Source organism: Halichoerus grypus, chromosome 8, assembly GCF_964656455.1.
Source record: "Halichoerus grypus chromosome 8, mHalGry1.hap1.1, whole genome shotgun sequence".
NCBI classification, from domain to species: domain Eukaryota; kingdom Metazoa; phylum Chordata; class Mammalia; order Carnivora; family Phocidae; genus Halichoerus; species Halichoerus grypus.
In genome coordinates this window covers 71,338,158-71,361,373 of record NC_135719.1, presented here as the reverse complement: position 1 = coordinate 71,361,373, position 23,216 = coordinate 71,338,158, and the positions used below count along the sequence as shown (strand labels likewise).

Below are 23,216 nucleotides of genomic sequence, written 5' to 3'. Positions count from 1 at the left end.
GTCCTTGCCTTGGCTTGGAATGCTCTTACAGAATTATGTCCTGGATGAAGTGCCTTTCTTTAGTCTAAAATCCATGTTTGTTCCCTCATTTCAAGAATATCTAAACTGTAAAAAGAAAAAAACCAAACTGGCAAGTTCATGTTATGATTGAGATCTTATTTAACAGAAAGGTGAGAGCTTTTCAGCAGGTAGAGGTTTCAGTATTAATGTTTTTTGTTTGCTCTTTGTTGGTGCTTTGGTGTTTTTTTGCCTCTTCATCTGTGTGTTTACTAAAGTTACTTTGTCTTCCTCTGAAATCATTCGATTTTAAAATACTTTGTCCGATGCTTTCTATCTCCGAGTCTGTCATTTGGGTCACGTTTGTATTAAAATAACATGTATGTACTTGGAACAATGGGCATTGGGTTTCAAGAAGGTATCACTTTGAGTCTTACCTTTTCATTTCTGTCCTTGATTTTCTTACCTCTGGGGAATAAATGCTCTCACTGTGGCAGTTTGCCAAGCACTTGCTGATTTGAATATTATAATCTTTTAGCCCACTTCGCCTAAGTTTCCAGAAGACTTCGATGATGGAGAGCATACAAAGCAGGTAATTTTCTGATGGTTTCATTACAGTGTCTTCACTCTTGGGTTTTAATCACTGTTTTTCTTTTTCAATTAGTCATCTTCTGCCACTCATTCTCTTGTGCCCTGGGAACAGTGTGGGAAAAAATATCAAAAGGTGAAATGCTTAAAATGTTATTAGACTTGAAACACACCAAAAAAAAATGCCAAGGACTGGCACAGAAAATTAGCAAACTCCAGGGTTCTTTTGTGTGATTCATTGTGCTTTTGAAGTGCTGTTTGGAACCTTGGCTTAGCTATTGGAGGAAAAGAGAATGCTTTTAGATTTCATTATTTTAGAGAAATCTTGGGACTTTTTAAGAAAAGAAAAATACAATTTAAAACTATAATTTTGTTCCATTTTGTAGTTAAAGTAGCTCAGATTGTAAAGGGGAAGACTAGTCAGTCTGATGTTAATAGTATTTTAAAGTAAAATACTTTCTCCTCCGTGCTAGAAATATCTGAGTATGCGTGTATGTAACTCCTGTCATGGGGTCTGTGGCACCCAGCTGATTTGAATGAATAATGGGTAGTGAATTTGTGTCTTGTGCCTCTGGTGTGCATTGCTTTTTCATGCTTGGCGGTTTGTCGTGGTGAAGCCTTCTGTGGTTGATACTCCTGGCGTATGGAAATTTATTCCTGAAACTGACTTTTCTTAATTATAATCAAGGCAAACTCCCTTATTTAAATCACTAATGTTGAGGACAGAAACCCAGCTAGAGCATGGCACTAGTTTGCAATTTCTTGCTTATTGGTGATGTATCCGGTCGGACGAGTCACTTAACTAATCGAGACTTTAATTTTCCTCACCTGTCAAATAAAAGGATTAAGTACCTTTTATTTATTATCAGCACTGGCATCCTATAATTCGGTAGTATTTAACATGACATTTACTTATGGCGAGAAGGACCCGTTCTGCCTCGTCTGTTCTGTTAGTGAAGGACCACTGGATAATACACTGTGTTACATTTCTGCTTCTTTAGTTAGCTGTTATCATTGAGTTTTTTTTAAAAGATTTTATTTACTTATTCATGAGAAGCAGGCAGGGGCAGAGGCAGAGGCAGAAGGAGAAGCAGGCTCCCTGCAGAACAGGGAGCCCGATGCGGGGCTTGATCCCAGGACCCCGGGATCATGACCTGAGCCGAAGGCAGACGCTTAACAGCTGAGCCACCCAGGCGCCCCTGTTATCATTGATTTGAACGGAGTTGTTTCCTGTGTTTCCGGATGTCATGAATAAATGTTCATTTCATAGCCTCTCCCTGTAACACGGTCAGTCTTACTCAGTAGTCCCACATGTTGGCAGCTGTGGGGTCTGTTTTCTTAAGCTATAGACACGAGAGCAACTGTACAAACCATTTCTCTCGATAATGATCGCTCGCCTCTCACAGGTACGTACTCCGTGTGTTTGGGCTGGAATGACTTGGTCCTTGGACCACAACCCCTGCTCCCCAGTACATCACGGTCGTTGCTTTTTATCTGAAAGGAGGCAGCCTAGAAAGTGCTTCTATACTGAATAACACGAGTGTTGCTCCACAACAGAAAGAGAGCAGTGTAATGGGGTCTGTATTGCTGAATAGGGTATTATTTTTACCAGTTTACTTTAATATAGCTTTTCATAAAAGCTGTATCCTGTCAGTTCCTTTCTTATGTGTGTTAATTTCTTCTTTACATGTGTGTTAATTTCAGCATAAGACAGAGGTAAGCGTTGGGAGGGCCGCTGGGAGAGAGTGTATTTAAAACATATAATTAGAGGATACTTAATAAGATTGACCTAAAAGTTGAGATGTTTCTGATCTCAAGTATTTCTCTCTTTCTAAGTCCTTACTGTACATGAGAGAATTAAGGACACATGAAGAAACCTTTCAAGGTTTGGGTTGTTTTCCAATAGTTCCCTGCTTAATTGAGGTAGTGACTGTGAAGGCGTGGTAAATGAGTAACATAAATCAAGAGAATTCCAGGGAGTGGCATTAATACAGATAGCATAAGGGGAGAAGAAAAAATGAAAACAAGATGTAAGGATGTCAGCAGCTGCTACGCATTATAATTTCTACTAAAATTAGGCATCTAGAGATAATTGTTTTATGTTTCTGCACCTTTTTTTAGACAGTATTTTGTGTGTTTATAAGTATGGCCAAGGTTCTGCTGCTTTGTAGTTCTTGAGTTGAGGATTTTTTTTGGTTGTTTATAACAATAAAATATAAGTAGGGCCCCTGTCATATTTATTTATTTGAGAGAGAGAGAGCACAAGGCAGGGGAGGAGGAACAGAAGGAAAGACAAACACTCTCCACTGACGCTGGGCTTGATCTCATGACCCCGAGATCATGACGTGAGCAGAAATCAGGAGTCAGACACTCAACTGACTGAGCCACCCAGGTGCCCCAGTGTCTCTGCCTTTTAAGAAACACTCCTGTTACAGTGTTGCACAACTATGTGGCCATAATGAAGTGCAGGGAAGGGGGAAATGACAGATGCAGAGATTTCAGAAATACCAATTAAAATGCACCAACTACGTGCAAGAAGTGGGGTGTCTTTTCTTTGGCTTGAGCCAACCGCCAGCTTGTCAGAATTCCAGAGCATCACCTGTTGCCGTCGGGTCACCAGCGTGCCTGGCTTTCATTACAGAAATCTGTCATCTCCTGGCTTTTGAACCACGATCCCGCCAAGCGGCCCACAGCTACAGAACTGCTCAAGAGTGAGCTGCTGCCCCCACCCCAGATGGAGGAGTCGGAGCTGCACGAAGTTCTGCACCACACCCTGGCCAACGTGGACGGGAAGGCCTACCGCACCATGATGGCCCAGATCTTCTCCCAGCGCATCTCCCCAGCCATCGATTACACCTACGACAGCAACTTGCCGAAGGTGGGCTTCAGCTGTCCTGCCAAAAGAGAGCGCAACTCGGTTCACAGAAGGGTCAAGTCAGTTCCTTAGTTTTCATGGATCCCTTTAATGCCTCCCAACATGCGGTTCTCATCTGAGGTCCGTATATGCATTATTCTGGGAAGAGCCATGATTTTATTTTTATTTTTAAAATTTTTTTAAAGATTTTATTTATTTATTTGAGAGAGAGAGGGAATAAGTGGTGGGGCGGGGCAGAGGAAGAGGGAGAAGCAGACTCCCCACGGAGCAGGAAGCCCAATGCAGGGCTTGATCCCAGGACCCAGAGATCATGACCTGAGCCGAAGGCAGATGCTCAACCGACTGAGCCACCCAGGCCCCCGCAGAGCCATGATTTTAATCATGTAACTCTAAGGAGTTCCCGACCCACCCTCCTCTCCATCTACCCAAGAGTTTAAGCAGCAGTGCTTTTGGAAGCTGAGCCCTGGCCCAGCTGCCCAGAGCTGAAACCATCTAACCAGCTGAGATCCAGACCATCTGGTCAGTAGCTCCCAACGCTGGCTGCCCCTGGAGGTGCACCTGGGAGGCCCTGTAGACCATTCCAACACTTAGTCCTTCTGTCCGATCTGGTGACTTGGAATGTCCAGGTGTGAGGCACCCCAAGAGTGTCTGTTTAAAAGCTCCCAGATGGTTTCTGAGGCATAGCCAGCAACTTGTTCTGTTTCTTCCTTTTTTTTCTTTTTCCTCCCCTTCCTTCTTTCTTTTTTTCTTTTCAAACACAAACAGTCTGAAACGATATAGCAAAATGTTAAAATTGGAAAAGTGAGATGGGTGAACAACAGATACTTGCCATGCTCTTTATATGTTTCTGTATGCCTAAAATACTGATGTACTTTTCAAAGAGTAGTAGAAAGTAGTGGTAAGATTTGTGGAAGATCGGTATAGCTCTCGAGGGCCAGACCAGTTTTGGCTGGCTAGCAATGGTAGAAAGATACTTAGAGGATTATAGGTGACTTTTTTATTTTTGTCTTTTTGCTTGCCTGTTGTTTCTAAATTTTCTCAAGTGAAATGGTATTACTTGTATAATAAGAAACAAATGGAAGGGAAAGCTCTCTACAAAATAAATATATATATAAATTATATATTATATATATAAATTATATATTATATATATAAAGTGGATCACCTTAGTATGTGAGCGGAGGCCTGATGCCATTAAATGTTTGATTGCTGCACGGTATCCCTGAGAATCCTCAGGGAGAATGTGTGTATTTGACTGGCTCTCTGAAAGGCCTATATATCAACATGGTGAAGAGTTTGGACTTGGAGCTTTAGGTGGCCTTCCTAAAGCGGGATGTACTGCTTTTCTTCCCTCCCTGCGCATGTTCAAAAGGGGACTAATTGCTGACGTCTCTTTTATGGTCTTGGGAATAAGTAATGTGATGCTTATTGCAAGCTACAGGTGAATATTTTAGGGGGTCCCTTTGATTTGGCTTTGATGACATGTTAATTGGTCATGTTTTAGGGCTTCTCAATCCGTACATCCAAGATACAGCAACACGTGTGTGACACTGTCGTCCGCGTTTTTAAAAGACACGGTATGTCCTTTTTAAAAAAATCATAGGCCTTCTCAAAGAGTGTTTTGTTTCGTCATTAGAAAGCACTGTTAATAGATTTTGGCTGCAACCATATTTTATCTTTATTTACTTAAGATTTTATTTGTCAGGTAGAGAGAGAGTATGAGAGAGCAGGAGCGGCGGGGAGAGGCAGAGGGAGAGGGAGAAGCAGACTCCCCACTGAGCAAAGAGCCCGATGTGGGGCTTGATCCCAGCACCCCAGGACCATGACCTGAGCTGAAGGCAGACGCTTAACTGACTGAGCCACCCAGGCGTCCCCGTATTTTACCTTTAAATTCAGTACCAGGCACTTGACTTCATGTAAAATTTAAGCTTATTTTTAACATTCAGCTTGTTGAGGAGAACGTTTGAATATTACGATTTGAATATTAGAGACTTGCTACTAAAATACAGTTGGGTTGTGGAGTCAGGAATAAGACTGGTTAACAAACTTGACCTCAGATGAGCTGTCCATTAGTGGAGTCAGAGAGCTGAAGACTGCTTGCTGGTGATTCCAGCGGCCAGTAGCAGATGACTTCATGGTCAGGTCCGTGTTCATTTTCAGTTGCCTCCTGGAAGAATGAGAACTTGATGATCGGTTACTTTTTTCTGACTTGGTGTAGGAGCTGTCCAGTTGTGTACCCCACTACTGCTTCCCCAAAATAGGCAAATATATGAGCACAACGAAGCCGCCTTATTCATGGACCACAGCGGGATGCTGGTGATGCTTCCTTTCGACCTGCGGGTGAGGCTGGGAATGCCCTGGGGCAGGCCAGATGCCGTGTCTGGCCACGGGTGGATTACCCTCAGCCATCACTTTTCCCCCTCGGCTTATATTCTAAACATGAGCTTTAGGAAACACATTGTTGAGGGAGTTACCGGGGCGAGAGCATCACTGGAATTCAGTGAACATCTAACCTTGTGTACGTCCAGCTGGCTCATAGCACAAGTGCTTACGACCCTAGAAACTGGGCCCCTGCATTGCCAATGCCACGTCTGCGCCCCGGTGCTGAGTTCTGCCGAGTGATCACCATGGCTTGCCCTGGCCAACTCAGACAAACGAACACAGTTGTTTTCTTCACCTAGCTAGATTTTCACTAAATTCCTAACGTGTTAATGCGGAGAACAATTAAATTCTCCTAACAGCAAGTGCCTCTGCTAATGAGGTGTGCTGAATTCTCTTCGTGCTTGCTTGCTTCTGATCCCCAGGGTTCCCTCTGACGGGTTATCCACTCACATAGTGTGGCCTGCTAACGAGCCCATCTGCAGTCTTGTACATGCATGAGACAAGACAAGAGTTTCATTCCCCTCGTGTACAGAAAGCACTGGCAAGTGGAAAGATGAGCAAAGGATATAACCAGGCAGTTCTCAGAGCACGGGGCTGATAAACCTCTGGAACAATGTTCAGCCTCATGCATAATAAGGCAATGCAGAGAAAGGTATCTCAACTTCACCCATTAGATGGATAAAAATATTTAAATTGCTATACTTAAAACTGGCTGTTTATTCTTTAGACATTAGGAGACTGAAGTGCAGATTTTTTTCTTAAGATTTATTTATTTGGGAGCAAGAGCACAAATGGAAGGGTGGAACAGAGAGAGAGAGGGAGGGCAGAGAGAATCTCAAGTAGACTCCCTGCTGAGCATGGAACCCGATGCGGGGCTGGATCTCATGACCCCTAGATCATGACCTGAGGTGAAATCAAGAGTTGGACACTCAGCCAACTGAGCCACCCAGGCGCCCCTAAAGTGTAGATTTTTAAACATCAGCTTGCTTTCTGTGATCTAATAGTCATTCCCCCCGAATAAAAAGTGAGTACCCTTTAAGAATTTGATCCATAGTTAATGGTACGATGTTAGATCTCTTGGGACAATCTGACAATAATTTCATAAGCTGTGGTTATTATTAGTGGGTGGGTAAGAATTTCACCTAGAAGACCATGGGAGAATCAGGGAATTCACCATAATAGAGAAGACCCATTTTGGTTGCATTATCATAAATGACACTTGAAAAAACATTTCAGTTATTTACATAATTCACATTATTTACAGTAGCCAAGCTATGGAAACACCCCAAGTGTCCTTCGATAGATGAATGAATGAAGAATATGTGGTATATACATACAATGGAATATTATTCAGCCATAAAAAGAATGAACTCTTGCCGTGTGCAGCAACATGGATGAAACTAGAGGGTATTATGCTAAGTACAATAAGTCTGAGAAAGACAAACACTGTATGATTTCACTTCCGTCTGGAATCGAGAAAACAAAAAAACCCAGACCCTTAACTACAGAGAACAAACTGGTGATTGCCAGAGGGGAGGTGGGGGGGGCGGGGAATGGAAAAATAGATAAAGGGGGAAAAGTCACAGGTAACCAGATAACTTGCACTGATTTTAACTTGGCATCATAAAATTGGACAGAGCATACTTAATTAAAAGTGAATTTTTCTCAAATTTAAAATCCTAAGAAATGCTGCAGTGAGTAAGGTTGGTGGCGTGCTCAGCAGCGGGGTCTACCGCTGACGGACCACCTCAGGAACATTTCAGGAACGTGAATGGTGAGCCGTTCACTACTCCGTGAATATACTAAAACCACTGAGTTGTACACTGGAAAAGGGTAGACTCTGTGGTATGTGAGTTATATCTTAACAAAGCTGTTAATAAAAAAAAAACCCAAAGGAGGGGTTGTTGGCACATTTTGACGTTGACCCTTGAAACTTTGTGTTTCAGATTCCTTTTGCAAGATACGTGGCAAGAAATAATATATTGAATTTGAAACGGTACGAAACTGGGGGTGTTTCATTTGGTGGATGTGGGAGAGAAACCAAAGAAGGATGTCGTATCATCTGTGATCCTTAAATAGCAATGAATTTGGGGTTTGAATTTTGGGTTTAAAGTAGTGAGCTTGGAATATGGTGCTCAGTGCTCAGCCACAGTACCCCTTTGCGGGGTGACAAAGACTCTTAGCCTTCCCTTTAGCGGACATGTAGCTGTTGGGGGCTAGGTACCCTGAAGCTCCTGCCGTCTGTTCTCTGCCTTCTAACGTTCCCAAGCAACAGAACTAATTATTTTCACAAATGGTTGCTTGACAAAAACATATGGCTGGTCTTGATCCCACATGGCCCCTTTTAAAACTTAATTGGAGGGACAAATGGCCGGCGGTCTCTGTGTGAAACCTGCTTCCACAGGTAACTGAACAAAAGCTGTTTGTAGAGAAATGGAGTCAACCCAGCAGGCGTGCCGAATGCCCCGGGCCTCCGGGCACTTAGCAGTGGGGAAGGGTTTTCTGTACATTCAGATCCCGCAGAGGGCGAGCAGCGAGATCTTCATAAATCGGAGCAGTATTGTTGCCAACGAGGCACCCTACTTTAAAGCCTTCCTTCACACGAAGTCAGAGCTCTTTCTGTGCTTTTATTCTCAGCTGCGAGTGAACAATTAATTAATAGTCATGGTCCTTAGGTGTATCCCTGTGTAGAGAGCAAGTACTAAAGGGAAAATTATTTCTTGTGTGCAATTTCATCTCTATTTCAGACATGAAAAAAAAAATGAAGCCCCATAGTTTAATAGTGGCCCCCCCAGGAACTGGCACCTAAATCTGTCTTTAAGGTCTCTTGCTTATACCACTGATTAATTTTCTCCTGTTTCTTTTCTCTTGTTCAACGATCTCTTGCATGTGTGTGATTCCAGTAAGCGGTGACCTGGGTTTCTGGGTTTCTCTCTCCAGATACTGCATAGAGCGCGTGTTCAGACCTCGCAAGTTAGACCGATTTCATCCCAAAGAGCTTCTGGAATGTGCATTCGATATTGTCACATCTACCACCAACAGCTCTCTGCCCACTGCCGAAGTCATCTACACGATCTGTGAGATCATCCAGGAGTTCCCGGCACTTCAGGTTGCTTTCCAGGGTCCGATGTCCCGAGGTCGCCCCGCTCGAGTCCTTGACCTAGGGGCAGGCGGTGGGGGGGGCATGACTACAACAGAACTGCCCCTCACTTGGTGCCGGCAGTGGGCCACATTTTACTAGGATAAGGAGAAGAGTTTGATGAGGTTACTTGTGGGTTTCTCTCAGGCTCTCACCCCTGCCTTGACAGGAGTGGGTTTTGTCTTCATCTATTTTGGGGGAAGGGTGTTGTTGCTCTGCCCATTCTTCCACGGTGTGAGAAATTAGCTCAGATTCCTAGGATGCTTTTAGCACGGTCACCCTGCTCCGCACCCTCTGTGGTCCCCTCCTACGCTCCGCCCTGGCTCTCAGCTCCCCAGCTTCACTTGGCGTCGAGCCGGCTTCCCGCCTCGCCAGTGGAGACCGCTTCTAGCACAACTGCTGGCTCTCCTCAGGCCTTGCCTCTGGGTCCCACACACGGGGCCGCCCCCTGCCCCCCCCAACTGCTGTGCCTGTCATGGCTTTCCTCGTCCAGAAGGCCTGCCTTCCCGGCTACGGTGGGCGCCCCTTCTGCCCCGGGAGCCTGCCTGCGCCCTCATCGGTTGGCCGGCCACCTTTCCTTCCCCACCCTCCCTGCCCTCGAGGGGAGAGGCCACCTGCTCCTCGAGGGCGGAGCCGAGGTGGCCCCTCTTCTGTAGAGCCCACTGCCCCCAGCTCAGCTCGCCGCTCGCTACTCTGTGAGCACTCGCCCGTTACCGCGGTTGCTCCGCAGCCCGTCCTTGAACGGCAGTGACTACTCACCCCTGTGCTGTCCCTTGCTGAAGTCTGTGTGGACTCATTCAGGCTTTTCACCAGAGCTGGGGACCGAAGTGGTTTAGATATGTATGATGAAGGGTTTGATTATATTGTACTCTTTGATTATGACAATGTAAAAGGCATGCTTATGAGAAAATAAACTAGGAGGTAATATGCCAAAATTCAGTCCTTCCACAGTCCCCTGCCTGGATGGTAAGTTGGTGACAAGGGGCTGGCTTTGGTCAGGTACCTGTACTGCTTCTATGGGGAAACTAATAATTTTTCTTTTTGTATCCTAGGAAAGAAATTACAGTATTTACTTGAACCATACCACGTTATTGAAAGCAATCCTCTTACACTGCGGGATCCCAGAAGATAAACTCAGTCAAGTCTATGTTATTCTGTATGATGCCGTGGTAAGCATTTAATTACTTCGACTTGATATTGAAGGATGATAATAGTTCATAAGTGTTTTCTTAGTGATGGAACCATAGAACTGAGTGGGGAGTTTTATCTCCTTCCCTCATTTCTCTAAAGTAAAAAAAAAACACAAAAAAACAGTTGGAGGGAGTGATTGTATTGAGAATAAGTTTAGCCCTTGGCTGGAGCCTTAGCATCTCCTTCCTATGGGTCCGGGGCATCAGCCCCTCCAGTTACTCTTCCCAATTGAGCCAAATCGTAGTATTCATTGCTCTCTAGTATGTGTGCAGGTACTCTACGGTAAGTGTGCCGAGCCTGGAGGGGAGTCACTGAAAATTTTATTTTATTTTATTTTATTTATTTAAATTTTATTTGTCAGAGAGAGAGAGAGAGAGAGAGAGCACGAGCAGGGGGAGTGGGAGAGGGAGAAGCAGGCTTCCCGCGGAGCAGGGAGCCCGATGCGGGGCTCGATCCCAGGACCCTGGGATCATGACCTGAGCTGAGGGCAGACGCTTAACCAACTGAGCCGCCCGGGCGCCTCAAGCTTACTGTTTTCTAGACACCAGAAGCCTAAGTCGCTTCTCTCTCGTCCGGCAGGTACACACAGGGGTCCTGGTTTTACTGTCTGTCCCCGCCCCCGGCAGTGCGGCTGCCGCTGGCAGTAGCAGACACAGTGTGTCCGTCGGACGCTGGCGAGAGCCCCAGCGATTGTGCAGGGGGGCTGCACGCCATCCTTGTTCATATCCCACAGCCACAGGCTAACTGCCTGTCAGCGCACGGCTTTTGCCAGAGGGACACGGATCCATTACTCCCTCGCCATCCAGACAGAACCCCCCTGGTTCGGCCTGCCCAGCTCTGGGTTGCCTCCTCATTCAGCAAGGGCAGCCTCCCCCTTTTAATTCTTTTATGTCAGGAGTTTTCATATTCTAAGACACATGTTAGGGGCACTTGGCTGGCTCAGTAGAGCATGCAGCTCTTGATCTCGGGGTTGTGGGTTCGAGCCCCACATTGGGTGTAGAAATTACTTAAAAATCTTAAAAAAAAAAAAAAGACAAATGTTAATTTTATGTGAATTGGAAAAAGAATTTTTCTAATCACAGAGTTAATCCATCCTTCATGATTAGGAGCAGTTTGTCCAAAATGGAGGGTATATACTTGTCGGAATGTGCCTGGAGAGCATATCTTTATGTTCAGGGCCAAATTTGGTGACTCTCATTGTTCCCTTTCTCTTCCGCGTTAGACAGAAAAGCTGACGAGGAGAGAAGTGGAAGCCAAGTTTTGTAATCTGTCTTTGTCGTCTAATAGTGTAAGTACCCAGGGATGGGGCTCTTACAGCTTTCTCTGTAACTTTATGAACCCCGATTCTCAAGGCAGTGAGGCAGGGCTGGGCTGTTCCACGGCTCCTCACAGACAGGTTTCCCTTACGTGTTCATAGGTTCCTTGGCAACCTCGGGGACTGGGGGAAGAGAGCCCAGCGCTGGGCTCAGAGCCTGCCTCTCCATGCTGCTGTTCACCGTGGGGTCATCGTCCTGTTCTTTCTGGATCACCAGCTGCTTTGCTCTCCCGCCCTGTGCGGGCCGTGCTCGGGAGAGCCTCCTGCTGAGCGAGCGGGTCTAGTACTGGTTGTCCTCTTCTGAAATAGATCCTAGGGGACTGGAATGAAGCACAGAGCTCTGCACATCCATCTGGGTTTCCCCCACCACCCTACCCCCCAATCTTCCAACACATCAGAGTTGAATTAAAGCTCCTGCTTTTCTGGTACATTTCTTACCGCTAAAATCTGACATTTGATCCCAGTGGCAATGAGGACTATCTCATGGGGTAAGCAGGTTTGTCCTAATCTCTCAGCAGCCATCAGATAGGTCTCTAATCTCGGCGCAGTAACCCATACTTCATGGAGTCACTGGATAGCCGAAGACAACGGGGATTTCTGACATTTTCCTGAATATTTAGATAAGAAGAGATACTTCTTTAAGACTTCCCCAGAAGCCCTCTAGCCCTGGTGGGGCACTCAATTACATGATCCTGTGATGATCAGCAAATTCATGTATAGGATAGATTAAAATATGACTATACACAGGCCAGGCAGAAATGCTCATTCTTTTGACCTACACACCTACAGTATGGCGGACATAGTGCTGTAGGCATAAAGGAGTCAGCTGAAGACTCCCCAGGCTGCTTCCAACTTAATTCATGTTGGCCTTTTAAAAAGCCACGGGGGGCTCCATGCAGCATCTGTCTACCCTCGGCTCTCTAACCAAACTTGCACACACACACTGCAGCTCGTAGCAGCCAGCATGCAGTCAGTTAGGGAGAGTCAACCAGGTGACACAGCCTAGGAGTTCGAGAAATTAAGCCAGGTTAAATTTTAGATGTTACATAGAGGAGGAGATATTAATGGTACACAAAGTGACCAGTGATAAAATATTTTAATATGAAGCACAGTATTTACATAATTCTCTAGACAAGTACACAGCACATACCTATGAGCAGAAATAGTTCCATATATAAATAGCATGAAGAATCTGCTCAAGAAACTGCCCAATCTGGTGATTCCTTACCTGAAGGCTCAAGCCCAAAAGGTTCTTTGAACTAATGTCACATTTCAAACATATTTCACACTTGCACACGATAGCTGCCTCAGTTGCTAAAATGTCAGCTTCTTTTTGTTAAACCTCTGGTTATCTGATGACGAGCATCAAAGTTGTATGTTTGATTAGCTTACAAATGGAAAAATTAGCACCTAATAAAGACATTTGGTGCTGTCATTATATAAAAATGGAACTCTGAAGATACTAGAAAAGGAAGTAGAAATAGTGCAAGCCAGTGTCTGGCCCAGGGTTCTGATTTTACAGATGAGGCACCTCCAGCCCAGAGACACTGTGACTTATCCAAAGTCACATGGAGTTTGTTGATGATGGGGTGAAGATGCTCATCTGGAGAGAGCGACTCTAGTGCTTCTGGGAGTTTATTAATGGGGTAATTTAATGTTAAAATTTGAGAAGAAATAGTTTTTTAAGAAGAAAAACATTTAATATAGTAAGGAAATTGAGATTATATTACTTTTTGGATTTAAAAAAATACATGTGGTGTATGATTCTTACATTAAACTGAAATAAGCTGAGTCTTCATTCAGCTCTGTTTCCATGTGCCAATTTATTGAACCAGGTTATGCTTATATAGTCTTAAAATAGCTATAATTCTGTTTAACTCCCAGGAGCTCGAGTGGAAATTTCTTTCTGGTTTAGACCGTAGTTCCTGCTTCCCCTGCTGTGTGCCAGGGACTGGGCCTGGCCCACAGATCATCTCTAGCCATTGCCCTCGTGTGGAAGACGATGGGTACAGCGGCTGGGAGCTGGGATGGAGGTGTGAGCCAGAGGGAGGGGAGGATCAGGGGGCTGTCTGGGAGGTGACACCCGAGTGGCACCCCAAGGCTCCAAACAGGAATGATTCAAGCAAAGGGAGCAGAGGGAATTTCTGGCTACTTCAGAGTAGAATTAGAACCAGTCAGACTTTGCCTTCCTGTGTGTCCCCCCACCGCCCTCCCCGTTTCTGTGCCTGCAGGAACGGGAGTTGATGAGAATGAGGAAGGTAAAAAAGAACAATCCTGGCTTGGAAATCTTGTCATGGTGGCTCAGCTAGTACAAGGGACTGCTCTGCTGGGGGCAGCATTCACTGGGAGTAGGTGCCCAAAGCACTCCTGTGGGGTGCTTTTGAGTTGCTGGAAAAGGGTAATCCGTAGTCAGGTTCCCAGTAAAGGTTAAAATGGCCTCTGACCACAAAATCCCTGCTCCTGGCGGTGCGGAAGCTCCGCTCTGTCCCCCGTGTGTCCGAACACCGTGTGGAGTGCGTCTTCCCTGCCGGGGATCGGAAGCTAAGTGTGCCTCTTTGCTTTCCAGCTGTGTCGACTCTACAAATTCATCGAGCAGAAGGGAGATTTGCAAGATCTAACACCGGCAATAAATTCATTAATAAAACAGAAAACAGGCGTTGCCCAGCTGGTGAAGTACGGCTTAAAAGACCTAGAGGAGATTGTCGGGCTGTTGAAGAAACTCGGCATCAAGTTACAGGTTGGGCCACCGCTGGATTCCCCTGTGGGTGTGCGGTGCCTGCACAGGGCGAAATGGGGTTTTTGAGTTAATGCTAGGACGCGTTTTCTCCCCCCGCCAGAACTCTGCTTTCCTCATTTTGATTTCTAGTAACGATTTTGGCTTCATCAGAACGTCCTTGCAAGCATCACAATTCCTATGGTACGGCAAGTCTGACGATGTCAGTTAGCCTCAGCCAAGCGCTGATTCCTGAAGAGAACAGAGTCTTCACCTGGCAGGCTATACTTAGACATATTCCTGATTGCTCTGACGCTACCCATGGAAAACCATGCCCTTGACATGTTTGCGTGCGCTTGTACTTCACAGGTCTCGATCAATTTGGGCTTGGTTTACAAAGTGCAACAGCACAACGGAGTCATCTTCCAATTTGTGGCAGTCATCAGACGGAGGCAGAGGGCTGTATCGGAAATCCTTGCCGCCGGCGGCAGATACGACCTGCTGGTGAGGGCTCACCCCGGATTTGTTGGTTGATTTAGTCTGGCTTAATTTCCTTTCTTTCTCAGGTGGTGTTTTGAAATACTCCAGAGCTTCAGAAAAATTGAACCAGTGGTATAATTGAACACCTGCATGCCTTTTAGCTAGGAATAGAAAAATACTCTGAACCACATTTGTAGTGTTTGTGACTTTTTATTTTAAAATAATTACAGGTTTACAGGAAGTTGCAAAGATAGTACAGAGAGATCTTGCGTACCTTTTGCTCCATTTTCTTGAATGGTTAAATCTGGCAGAACTAGAATAAAATAATCAAAACCAGGACACAGACGTTGGTACTCTGTATGTGTATAACTCTGTGCCATTGTTACTGTGTGTGTGGGGTCTCGTCACCACCACCACAACCGAGATACAGATATGCTCCTCTATCACCATGAAGATCCGTGGGTGCTGACATGTACTAGTTCAGTGAAGTATGGAACCTTTACCTCCCTGGAGGTCCCTATACCCTTCCTGCCATTTATAATATAATTGTCTTAAATATTTCCTCTCCATACATTGATGTCCACATCAGACAGTGTTAGGCTTTTTGCTTCAACTGTCAAATGCTGAGAAACTCAAGAGGAGAAGAAAGTCTGTTGTACTTGACCCAAATTTCTGGTTTCTGATGAGAAATGGGCTGTTGTTTGAGTTTTCCCCTATAAGAAAGTTGATTTTCACTCAGTGCTTTTAAGATTTTTTTTTCTTTGTCTTTAGTTTGAAATTTGATCATGACGTGTCTTGGCATGACTTTCTTTGGATTTATACTCTTTGGGATTATCTCAGCTTCTTGAATCTAGAGGTTTATGTCCTCTTCCAGTGTGGGCCCCCACCAAGCCCCCCAGCAGGGTGGCATCAGAGAAGACTAAATGGGAGCTAAGACTTTTATATCTGCCTGGGGTAGTGCCCCCCACCCCCAAACAGTGTCAGTGGAGGAACCGAAGGATTACAGACCCTCACCTGCACCCAAGCAGTAACGAGGCCACCCTCCCCACAGTACCGGTAAAGGCATATTTCGGGCATATTATTCTAATATCTCTTACGTCTTACCCTCTTTTTGCTCTCCTTCTAGGACTCTGATGACAAATGTTCAAGTTTTTGTTATATCCCTGAGGTTCTGGGGCCTTCTGCTTTACAGTCTGTTTTCTCTCTTCTTCAGATTGAATGGTTTCTATTGTTTCATCTTCAGTTTCATTGATTATTTCCACCGTTTTCCCCATTCTGCTGTTGAGCCCATCCAGAGGTTTTTTTATCTCCTACTTCTCTGCTGAGACTTTTTTTTTTTTGTCTCAAGCCTGTTCGTCATGCTTTTCATGGTGGTTGCTTTAAAATCCTTGTCAGATATTTCCAACATCTGTGTCATCCTGTCTGTTGATTGTCTTTTACACATTTTGAGACCTTCTTGGTTCTTGCCATGATGCGTGATTTTCACTTGGACCCTGGATATTTTAAGTATTATGAGACTCTGGAGCTTAGCTAGATCTTTATGTTTAGCAGGCCTCCCCTGAAAGCACAAGTAGGGGCAGGAGGTGCCACCTTGCTACTGTTGGTCGAGGGTAGAGATTCAGGTTCCTTACTCTGCTTGCTTCAACATCCCTAGGCTGGGAGGGGTGCCTGTTCTGTTCGCACATGCCTTTATTGGTACTATGGTGAGGGGTGGGGGAAGTGGCAGGAGACTGCTGGAGAGCAGGGAAAGTTCCAGCCTCCCACTTAGCCGCCTTGGGCACCACCCCCACAGGGAGGGTGGCCTCGTTACTGCTTGGGTGGACGTGAGGGTCTGTAATCCTTCAGTTCCTGACACTGTTTGGGGGGTAGGGAGCACTACCCCAGGCAGATAAGAAAAGTCCTGGCTCCCATTTAGTCTTCTCTGATGCTACCCAGCTAGGGCTTGGTGAGAGGGGGGGCCCCCTTACATCTGAGTAAAGGTGTGGGCCCCCACTCAGCCTTTGCTGGTGGGGGCGGACCTTCTCCTGTGGTGTTTGGCTGGAGCAGGGCAGGGGTTATATAAACATTTTCGGCCCTGCCGGGTTGCCCCTTTCTTCATGTTTTGGCTAGAGAGAGCGGGTTTCCTGGGGACCTTCTGTTGGTTCTCCTTGGCATTTCTGGGTTGTCAGCATGTGTTACCCTCAGATCCTACAGTTCCCATGCCCGTGTGCTGCCTTCTCTTCACTTCATAGTCTTCTTATGTTTGTTTATAAGTAATGTCCAGGATTTTTAGCTCTACTTAGCGGGAGGAATAGAGAGAAGTGTTCCTGTCTTGGTCCAGAATCAGAACCTACCTATATAATTTTAAATTATCTAGGGACATAAAGCAAATAAAAAGAAAAAGGTGGAATTTATTTTAATAATATCTTATTTAACCCAAATATCCAAAATGTTATTTCAACATACAGTCCAAATTTTCAAAAAAAATTTTTTTAAGATTTTATTTTATTTTTATTTATTTATTTATTTAATTTTTAGAAAAGATTATATTTATTTATTTATTTGACAGAGAGAGAGACACAGCGAGAGAGGGAACACAAGCAGGGGGAGTGGGAGAGGGAGAAGCACGACCTGAGCTGAAGGCAGATGCCCAACGACTGAGCCACCCAGGCGCCCCAAGATTTTATTTTTTTAGAGCATGAGTAGGGGGAGCTGCAGGCAGAGGGAGAAGCAGACTTCCCTGCTGAGCAGGGAGCCCAATGTGGGACTCAATCCCAGGACCCCGGGACCATGACCTGAACCGAAGGCAGACGCTTAACCGCTTGAGCCACCCGGGCACTCCGAAATTTTCAAAATTTGTGAGCTATTTTACATTTTTTTCTAAACTTTTTTTTTTTTAAGATTTTATTTATTTTTTGACAGAGAGAGACACAGTGAGAGAGGGAACACAAGCAGGGGGAGTGGGAGAGGGAGAAGCTGGCTTCCTGTGGAACAAGGAGCCTGATATGGGACTCAATCCCAGGACCCTGGGATCATGACCTGAGCCGAAGGCAGAGGCTTAACAACTGAGCCACCCAGGCGCCCCTTATTTTCTAAGATTTTGCAGATCAGTGTATATTTAACCCAGTATACCCCAAATACTATTTCAGTATGTAATCAGACATCTCAATATGATTAATGAGCTATTTTATATCCTCTTTTTTTTTTTCCATTCTGAGTCCTTGCAGCCTCTGTGTACTTCACATACACAGCGCCTGTCAGTTTGGATTAGTCAGATTGCAGGTGTTGAAGCCCACATGTGGCTAGGTGGCCTCTCTCTCTCTCACTCTCCCTGCCACACACGTACTTAACTTCTTGGTTGAACCCTTTGATGAGAAGTTGCTGACAAGTGTGTGCCCTCCAGTCATTGCTTTGCTTATGGTTACAGTTTCTTCTCTCTTTCATAACCAAAGCTGTGCCTTTCTTCCCAGATTCCCCAGTTTAGAGGACCCCAGGCTCTGGGACCAATCCCCACTGCTGTCGGGGTCAGCATAGCTATAGACAAGATATCTGCGGCGATCCTCAACATGGAAGAACCTGTAAGTTCCAGTTTTGCTTTCCAGCTTTCCAGTGGGCTCTGAGTGGTCTTTCATTTTATAGTCCTTTATATGGAGCCCTGGACATGGCAATAGACTGAGGCTTTGGGGGGTTATCTTTGCCAGGATGGACAAGCCTAGGACTTGGCATCCGTCCTTGCGTCTAAGTCCTTAGCCTCCCTCAGGGGAACCTCAGACAGCTCCTCCGTCTTTGCCTGGCCTCACTCTCCTCGTGTCTGATGCACTCTGGACATGGGAGCTATAGATGTTGGCAGACGCCCATCAGAGCCCCTTGTTCAGAAATCCTGCCGCACTCTAAGAGCTAGAAATGGTTCTTTTTCCTTTTTGTTTCGGACAAGATTAGTTTTCCCAGAGGAAAAGAATATCTTCCTGACGGCTTAGGATAGCTGAAATAATTTTCTAAAAAGACTAATATAAAAGGTTTTTGACTTTTTTTTTTAAAAGATTTTATTTATTTGACAGAGAGAGACACAGCAAGACAGGGAACACAAGCAGGGGGAGTGGGAAAGGGAGAAGCAGGCTTCCTGTGGAGCAGGGAGCCCGATGCGGGGCTCGATCCTAGGACCCCGGGATCATGACCTGAGCCGAAGGCAGACGCCCAACAACTGAGCCACCCAGGCGCCCCTTGACGTTTTTTATTTATTTATTTAGTATATGTCATTGTGAAGCCCAGACTTCTGTCGCTTACAAGATTTTGAGATGCCTGTCTTCACATGCGTGCTGCCTCCCCTCCTACAGGCCCACAGTCTGGCTCCTCTAAATGTAACCACTCTCTTTCTGATCCAGGTTACAATAAGCTCTTGTGACCTCCTGATCGTAAGTGTTGGCCAGATGTCCATGTCCAGGGCCATCAACCTAACCCAGAAACTCTGGTCTGCGGGAATCACAGCACAAATCATGTATGACTGGTCACAGGTAATGAGACACAAAGTGCCCCTGAGTGGAGTGCGTGCATCCCGGCTGCCGTGGCCGATCGTCCTCCCCAGCCTTAGAGTAGGGTTCTCTCAAACTCAACTTCTCTCTCGTTAGAGTTACTTCCGGTGTTAGCTTCTGATTGTTACAGGAACAAAGGACCACAACTCCGTGGTTTAAAACAATACAGGCTGGTTACTTCGCATTTCTGGCATTCAGAAGTGTGACACCAGTTCCACTGGGCTCCAGTCAAGGTGTCTGCTAGGGCCTGTTCCTTCAGAAGGCTTGAGGGGGAGAATCCATTCCCTTGCCTTATCCAGCCCTGGGAGGCCTCCAGCATGCCTCCGTTCGTAGTCCCTTCCTCCACCTTCAAACTCAGCAGGGTAGCATTTTCTTTCCTCTCTGACCTCTCTTTCTGTCTCTCCGTCTCTGACCCTCCTGTCTCCTCTCACAAGGATCCTTGTGATTACATTGATGCCACCCAGATGATCCAGGTCGTCTCCCTGTCTCAAGATCCGTAACTCAAAGTTCCTTTGCCCCTAGAAGCGAACAGACTCCCCCAGGGATGAGGCTGGGCCGTCTTTGCAGGGCCGGGATCCAGGCTCGCACACTTGCCAAAGGCGTTCCGTGTTGAGCTGTGTGGGTGGCTGTCTCTCCTCAGACCCCCCACAGCAGCCTGCTCTGGGGCTGGAAGTGAGGAAAGGAGCAGCCTTGAACCCGCCTGCCCTTCGGAAAGGGGGGCCTGTAGAGAACGTCTACCTGCCACCAGCAGATCACAAGGGCGTATGGTCCAGTTCGCCCGCACTCAGGCACCCCAGAGCCTGAAGCGATGCCCAGGGAAACAGAACCTCCACCCTCCCTCCCTCCTGCTGCTGTCCGTCTTGGTGTGTGTTAGGAAAACCTCCTCAGTCTGCTGAGCAATGATTTTTAATCATTCGACAGAGCAGCGTCCTCTTCCATTGGTTCCCTTGTTGCATAAATTGTTAGAGGAGTGTTCTTCCAGAAACCGTGACTTCAGTCCTGCCCCGCGGCAGACCCTGCAGGCGTCCCTGCTCCGCTGCTTGGTGGCTTTAGGCTTCACTTCTGCTTTACGCCGTCCGCTGTTTTTTGTTGCCTTGGCTTTCCTCAAAGGCCTTCTCGTTGTATGTGTGCGTACTGTGTAATTTTGGCACCTTGCACCAAGATTTGAAGCTTTTGAAAACCTCTTACTGTGGCCCGAGCACATTGATTGTCCATGGCCCCTGAGGACAGCAGTGAAAGTAAGAAAAGCAAGGTCTTCCTGCTCCTTTGAATTCTTACTCTTCTGGCTTAGTACTGACAGCTCCGGAAGTCAGCAGGTTGGCAAGTCCCTCTGACACTACAGCTGGACACCGTGGTTTCAGTCTCCCGAGGTCCTTGAGGCCGCTCTAGGCGCTCTGTGTTTATCTCACATGCTGTGTGTGTTTCAGTCCCAAGAGGAGCTACAGGAATACTGCCGACATCACGAAATCACCTACGTGGCCCTCGTCTCGGATAAAGGAGGAAGCTACGTCAAGGTACAGAGCCAAGGAAGTCGTGCACAGTTCACAGATTCCCAACTTCCCGCTGTCCCCTGGCCTTGGGTGTGGCTGAAAATCCACTATGGTATTTGTTGGGCCTGTGTTTGGAGAAAGACTATAGAGTAAGAGACAGTCTGAATCGGAACCCTTCCCTCCCAGCTTAAAAAATCAAAAATCAAAAATAGTGGCAGTAGGTTTTTCCTACTTTTCTACCTCTGTTCCCTTTCTTCATCTAAGAAAATAAGAATAATGACCACACTGATAACCTGCTGGTTGGCATGTCCTGTGGCTGTTTCCTAACCAGTTTTACTGTTACCTTTAACTTAACAAAGTTCATAAATATACCAACTTCTAACCTTTATTTCTATTTTTAAGGAAAAAAAAAAATCAACGTATTTCCCCCCTTTTAATGTCTTTGTCAGGTTTTGATATCTGGGTAATGTTGGCCTCATCAATGAGTTGGACAGTGTCCTCTCCTCTTCTGTTTTCTGAAAGACTTTTGTGTACAGGTGGTATTATTTCATCCTCAGATGTTTGGTCAGACTCAGCAGTGAAGCCACAAGGGCCTAGACAGAGAGCCGTTCAGGTCCTCTTTCTGAGTAAGTGAGTCTGAGTAGTTGATATCTTCCCCAGAATGTTCCCATTTCATCTAAATTTTCAAATATTCTCTTTTATTATCTGTAGGATCTGTAATGATAAAACCTCTTTCATGCCTGCTAATTAGTAATTTATGTCTCCCATCCTTCCCCTTTTTTTTACTTCCCCAGGCTGGCTAGAGGTTTATCAATTTCATTTGTCTTTTCAGAAAACCAGCTTTTGATGTCATTGATTTTTCTCTTATTTTTTTGTTCATTTGTTTTTTATTTTACTGATTTCCATTCTATTCTTCTTCATTCTGCTAATTGTGGATTTAGTTTATTCCTTTTCTAGTTTCTTCAGGTGGAACTTTAGGTTAGGGGTAGATAAACTACAGCCCGTAGGCCAAATCTGGCACACAGCCTATTTTTGTATGGCCTGTGAACTACAAATTTTTACATTCTCCATTTAAAAAAAAAACAAGGATGTGACAGTATGTGGCCTGCAAAGCCTAAAATACTTACTGAGCCTTTATAGGGGGGAAAAAAAAAGTTGGCACCTGGCATGGATCAATAAGTTTAGACTTGACTTTTCTAAGTATAAGCATTTAATGATGTAATGCTTTCATTTTCATTTAGTTCAAAATACTTTCTAGTTTCTTTGATGATTTCTTTGATCCACAGGTTATTTAGAAGTGTGTGGCTTAACTTCCAAATATTCCGGTATTTTCCAACTATCTTTCTTTCATGATTTCTTTCCTTTTTTAAAAATTTTTATTTTTTTATTTAAGATTTTATTTTTTTATTTTTCGACACAGAGACAGCGAGAGAGGGAACGCAGGCAGGGGGAGTGGGAGAAGCAGGCTTCCCGCCGAGCAGGGAGCCCGATGTGGGACTTGATCCCAGGACCCTGGGATCATGACCTGAGCTGAAGGCAGACGCTTAACGACTGAGCCATCCAGGCGCCCTAAAATTTTTATTTTTTATTTAAATTCAATTAACAGGGATGCCTGGGAGAAGCCTGCTTCTCCCTCTCCCACTCTCTCTTTGTCAAAATAAATAAATAAAATATTTTTTTAAAAAATAAATTCAATTAACATATATTGTATTATTAGTTTCAGAGGTAGAGAGGTCAGTGATTCGTCTTACATAATACCCAGCGCTCATTATGTCATCTTTAATGATTTCTAATGATTTAATTCCTTTGTGATCAAAGAACATACTCTGTATGATTTCAGTCCTTTTAATTTTACTGAGCCACGTTTTAAAGTAAAAAATAATTGTCTGTTACTATGAATGTTTCATGTGCACTTGAGAAGAATGTGTATTCTGCATTATTAGGAGGAGTTGTTTGATAAACATCAGTTAGGTCAAATTAGATGATGGTGTTGCCGAAGTCTTCTGTATCGTTACTAATCATTTTGTCTACTTGCTCAAATTGAGGAGTGTCAAAATCTCCAGCTATCATTGTAGATTTATCTATTTCTCCTTTTAGTTCTATCAGTTTTGCTTTGTGCATTTTGAAGCTCTGTTATTTGCTGAATACACATTTAGAATTTTATATCTGATGAACTGACCTCTTTATCATTATGAAATGTTCTTCTTTATCCCTGATAATATTTCTTGTTCTGAGGTCTTTCGATTAGTGTTTGCATGGCATGTCTGTTTCCATCCCATCTGTGTCTTGAAAGTGGGTTTCTTAGAGACACTCAGTTGAGTTTTGCTTTTTTGATCTACTCTGACAGTCCCCGTCTTTTAATGGGAATGGTTAGACCATTTATATGTAATGCAGTTATCGAAATGGCTGGGTTTAAATCTACCATTTTACTATTTGTTTTCTAATTATTCCATCTGTTCTTTTTTCCATTTTTTTCTTTTCATACCTTCTTTTTTTAGATCTCTACTACTGGTTTGCTAACCATTACTCCTCTTTTTG

At 45.0% G+C, this 23,216-nt stretch overlaps 2 protein-coding genes across 5 annotated transcripts in view; one reads left to right on the top strand and one right to left on the bottom strand.

Annotated features, from left to right (window-relative positions):
• EIF2AK4 (eukaryotic translation initiation factor 2 alpha kinase 4) overlaps positions 1-23,216 on the top strand; it is a 106,276-nt gene that overhangs the window by 67,823 nt on the left and 15,237 nt on the right. For all 4 annotated transcript variants that reach the window (XM_036110685.2, XM_036110689.2, XM_078053388.1 and 1 more), the window contains 13 exons: positions 536-589; positions 3,227-3,463; positions 4,965-5,037; positions 5,679-5,800; positions 7,789-7,838; positions 8,783-8,951; positions 10,034-10,150; positions 11,395-11,460; positions 14,054-14,224; positions 14,570-14,704; positions 18,130-18,237; positions 19,042-19,170; positions 20,616-20,702. In XM_036110685.2, coding sequence (XP_035966578.1) covers positions 536-589; positions 3,227-3,463; positions 4,965-5,037; positions 5,679-5,800; positions 7,789-7,838; positions 8,783-8,951; positions 10,034-10,150; positions 11,395-11,460; positions 14,054-14,224; positions 14,570-14,704; positions 18,130-18,237; positions 19,042-19,170; positions 20,616-20,702 — 1,518 coding nt within the window. The remainder of the gene's footprint in view (positions 1-535; positions 590-3,226; positions 3,464-4,964; positions 5,038-5,678; positions 5,801-7,788; positions 7,839-8,782; positions 8,952-10,033; positions 10,151-11,394; positions 11,461-14,053; positions 14,225-14,569; positions 14,705-18,129; positions 18,238-19,041; positions 19,171-20,615; positions 20,703-23,216) is intronic.
• SRP14 (signal recognition particle 14) overlaps positions 4,077-23,216 on the bottom strand; it is a 49,552-nt gene continuing 30,412 nt past the window's right edge. Inside the window, exons 5-6 of the mRNA XM_036110700.2 lie at positions 5,513-5,627; positions 4,077-4,226 (exon numbers count right to left, since the gene is read on the bottom strand). Coding sequence (XP_035966593.1) covers positions 5,514-5,627 — 114 coding nt within the window. The 3' untranslated portion in view covers positions 4,077-4,226; position 5,513. The remainder of the gene's footprint in view (positions 4,227-5,512; positions 5,628-23,216) is intronic.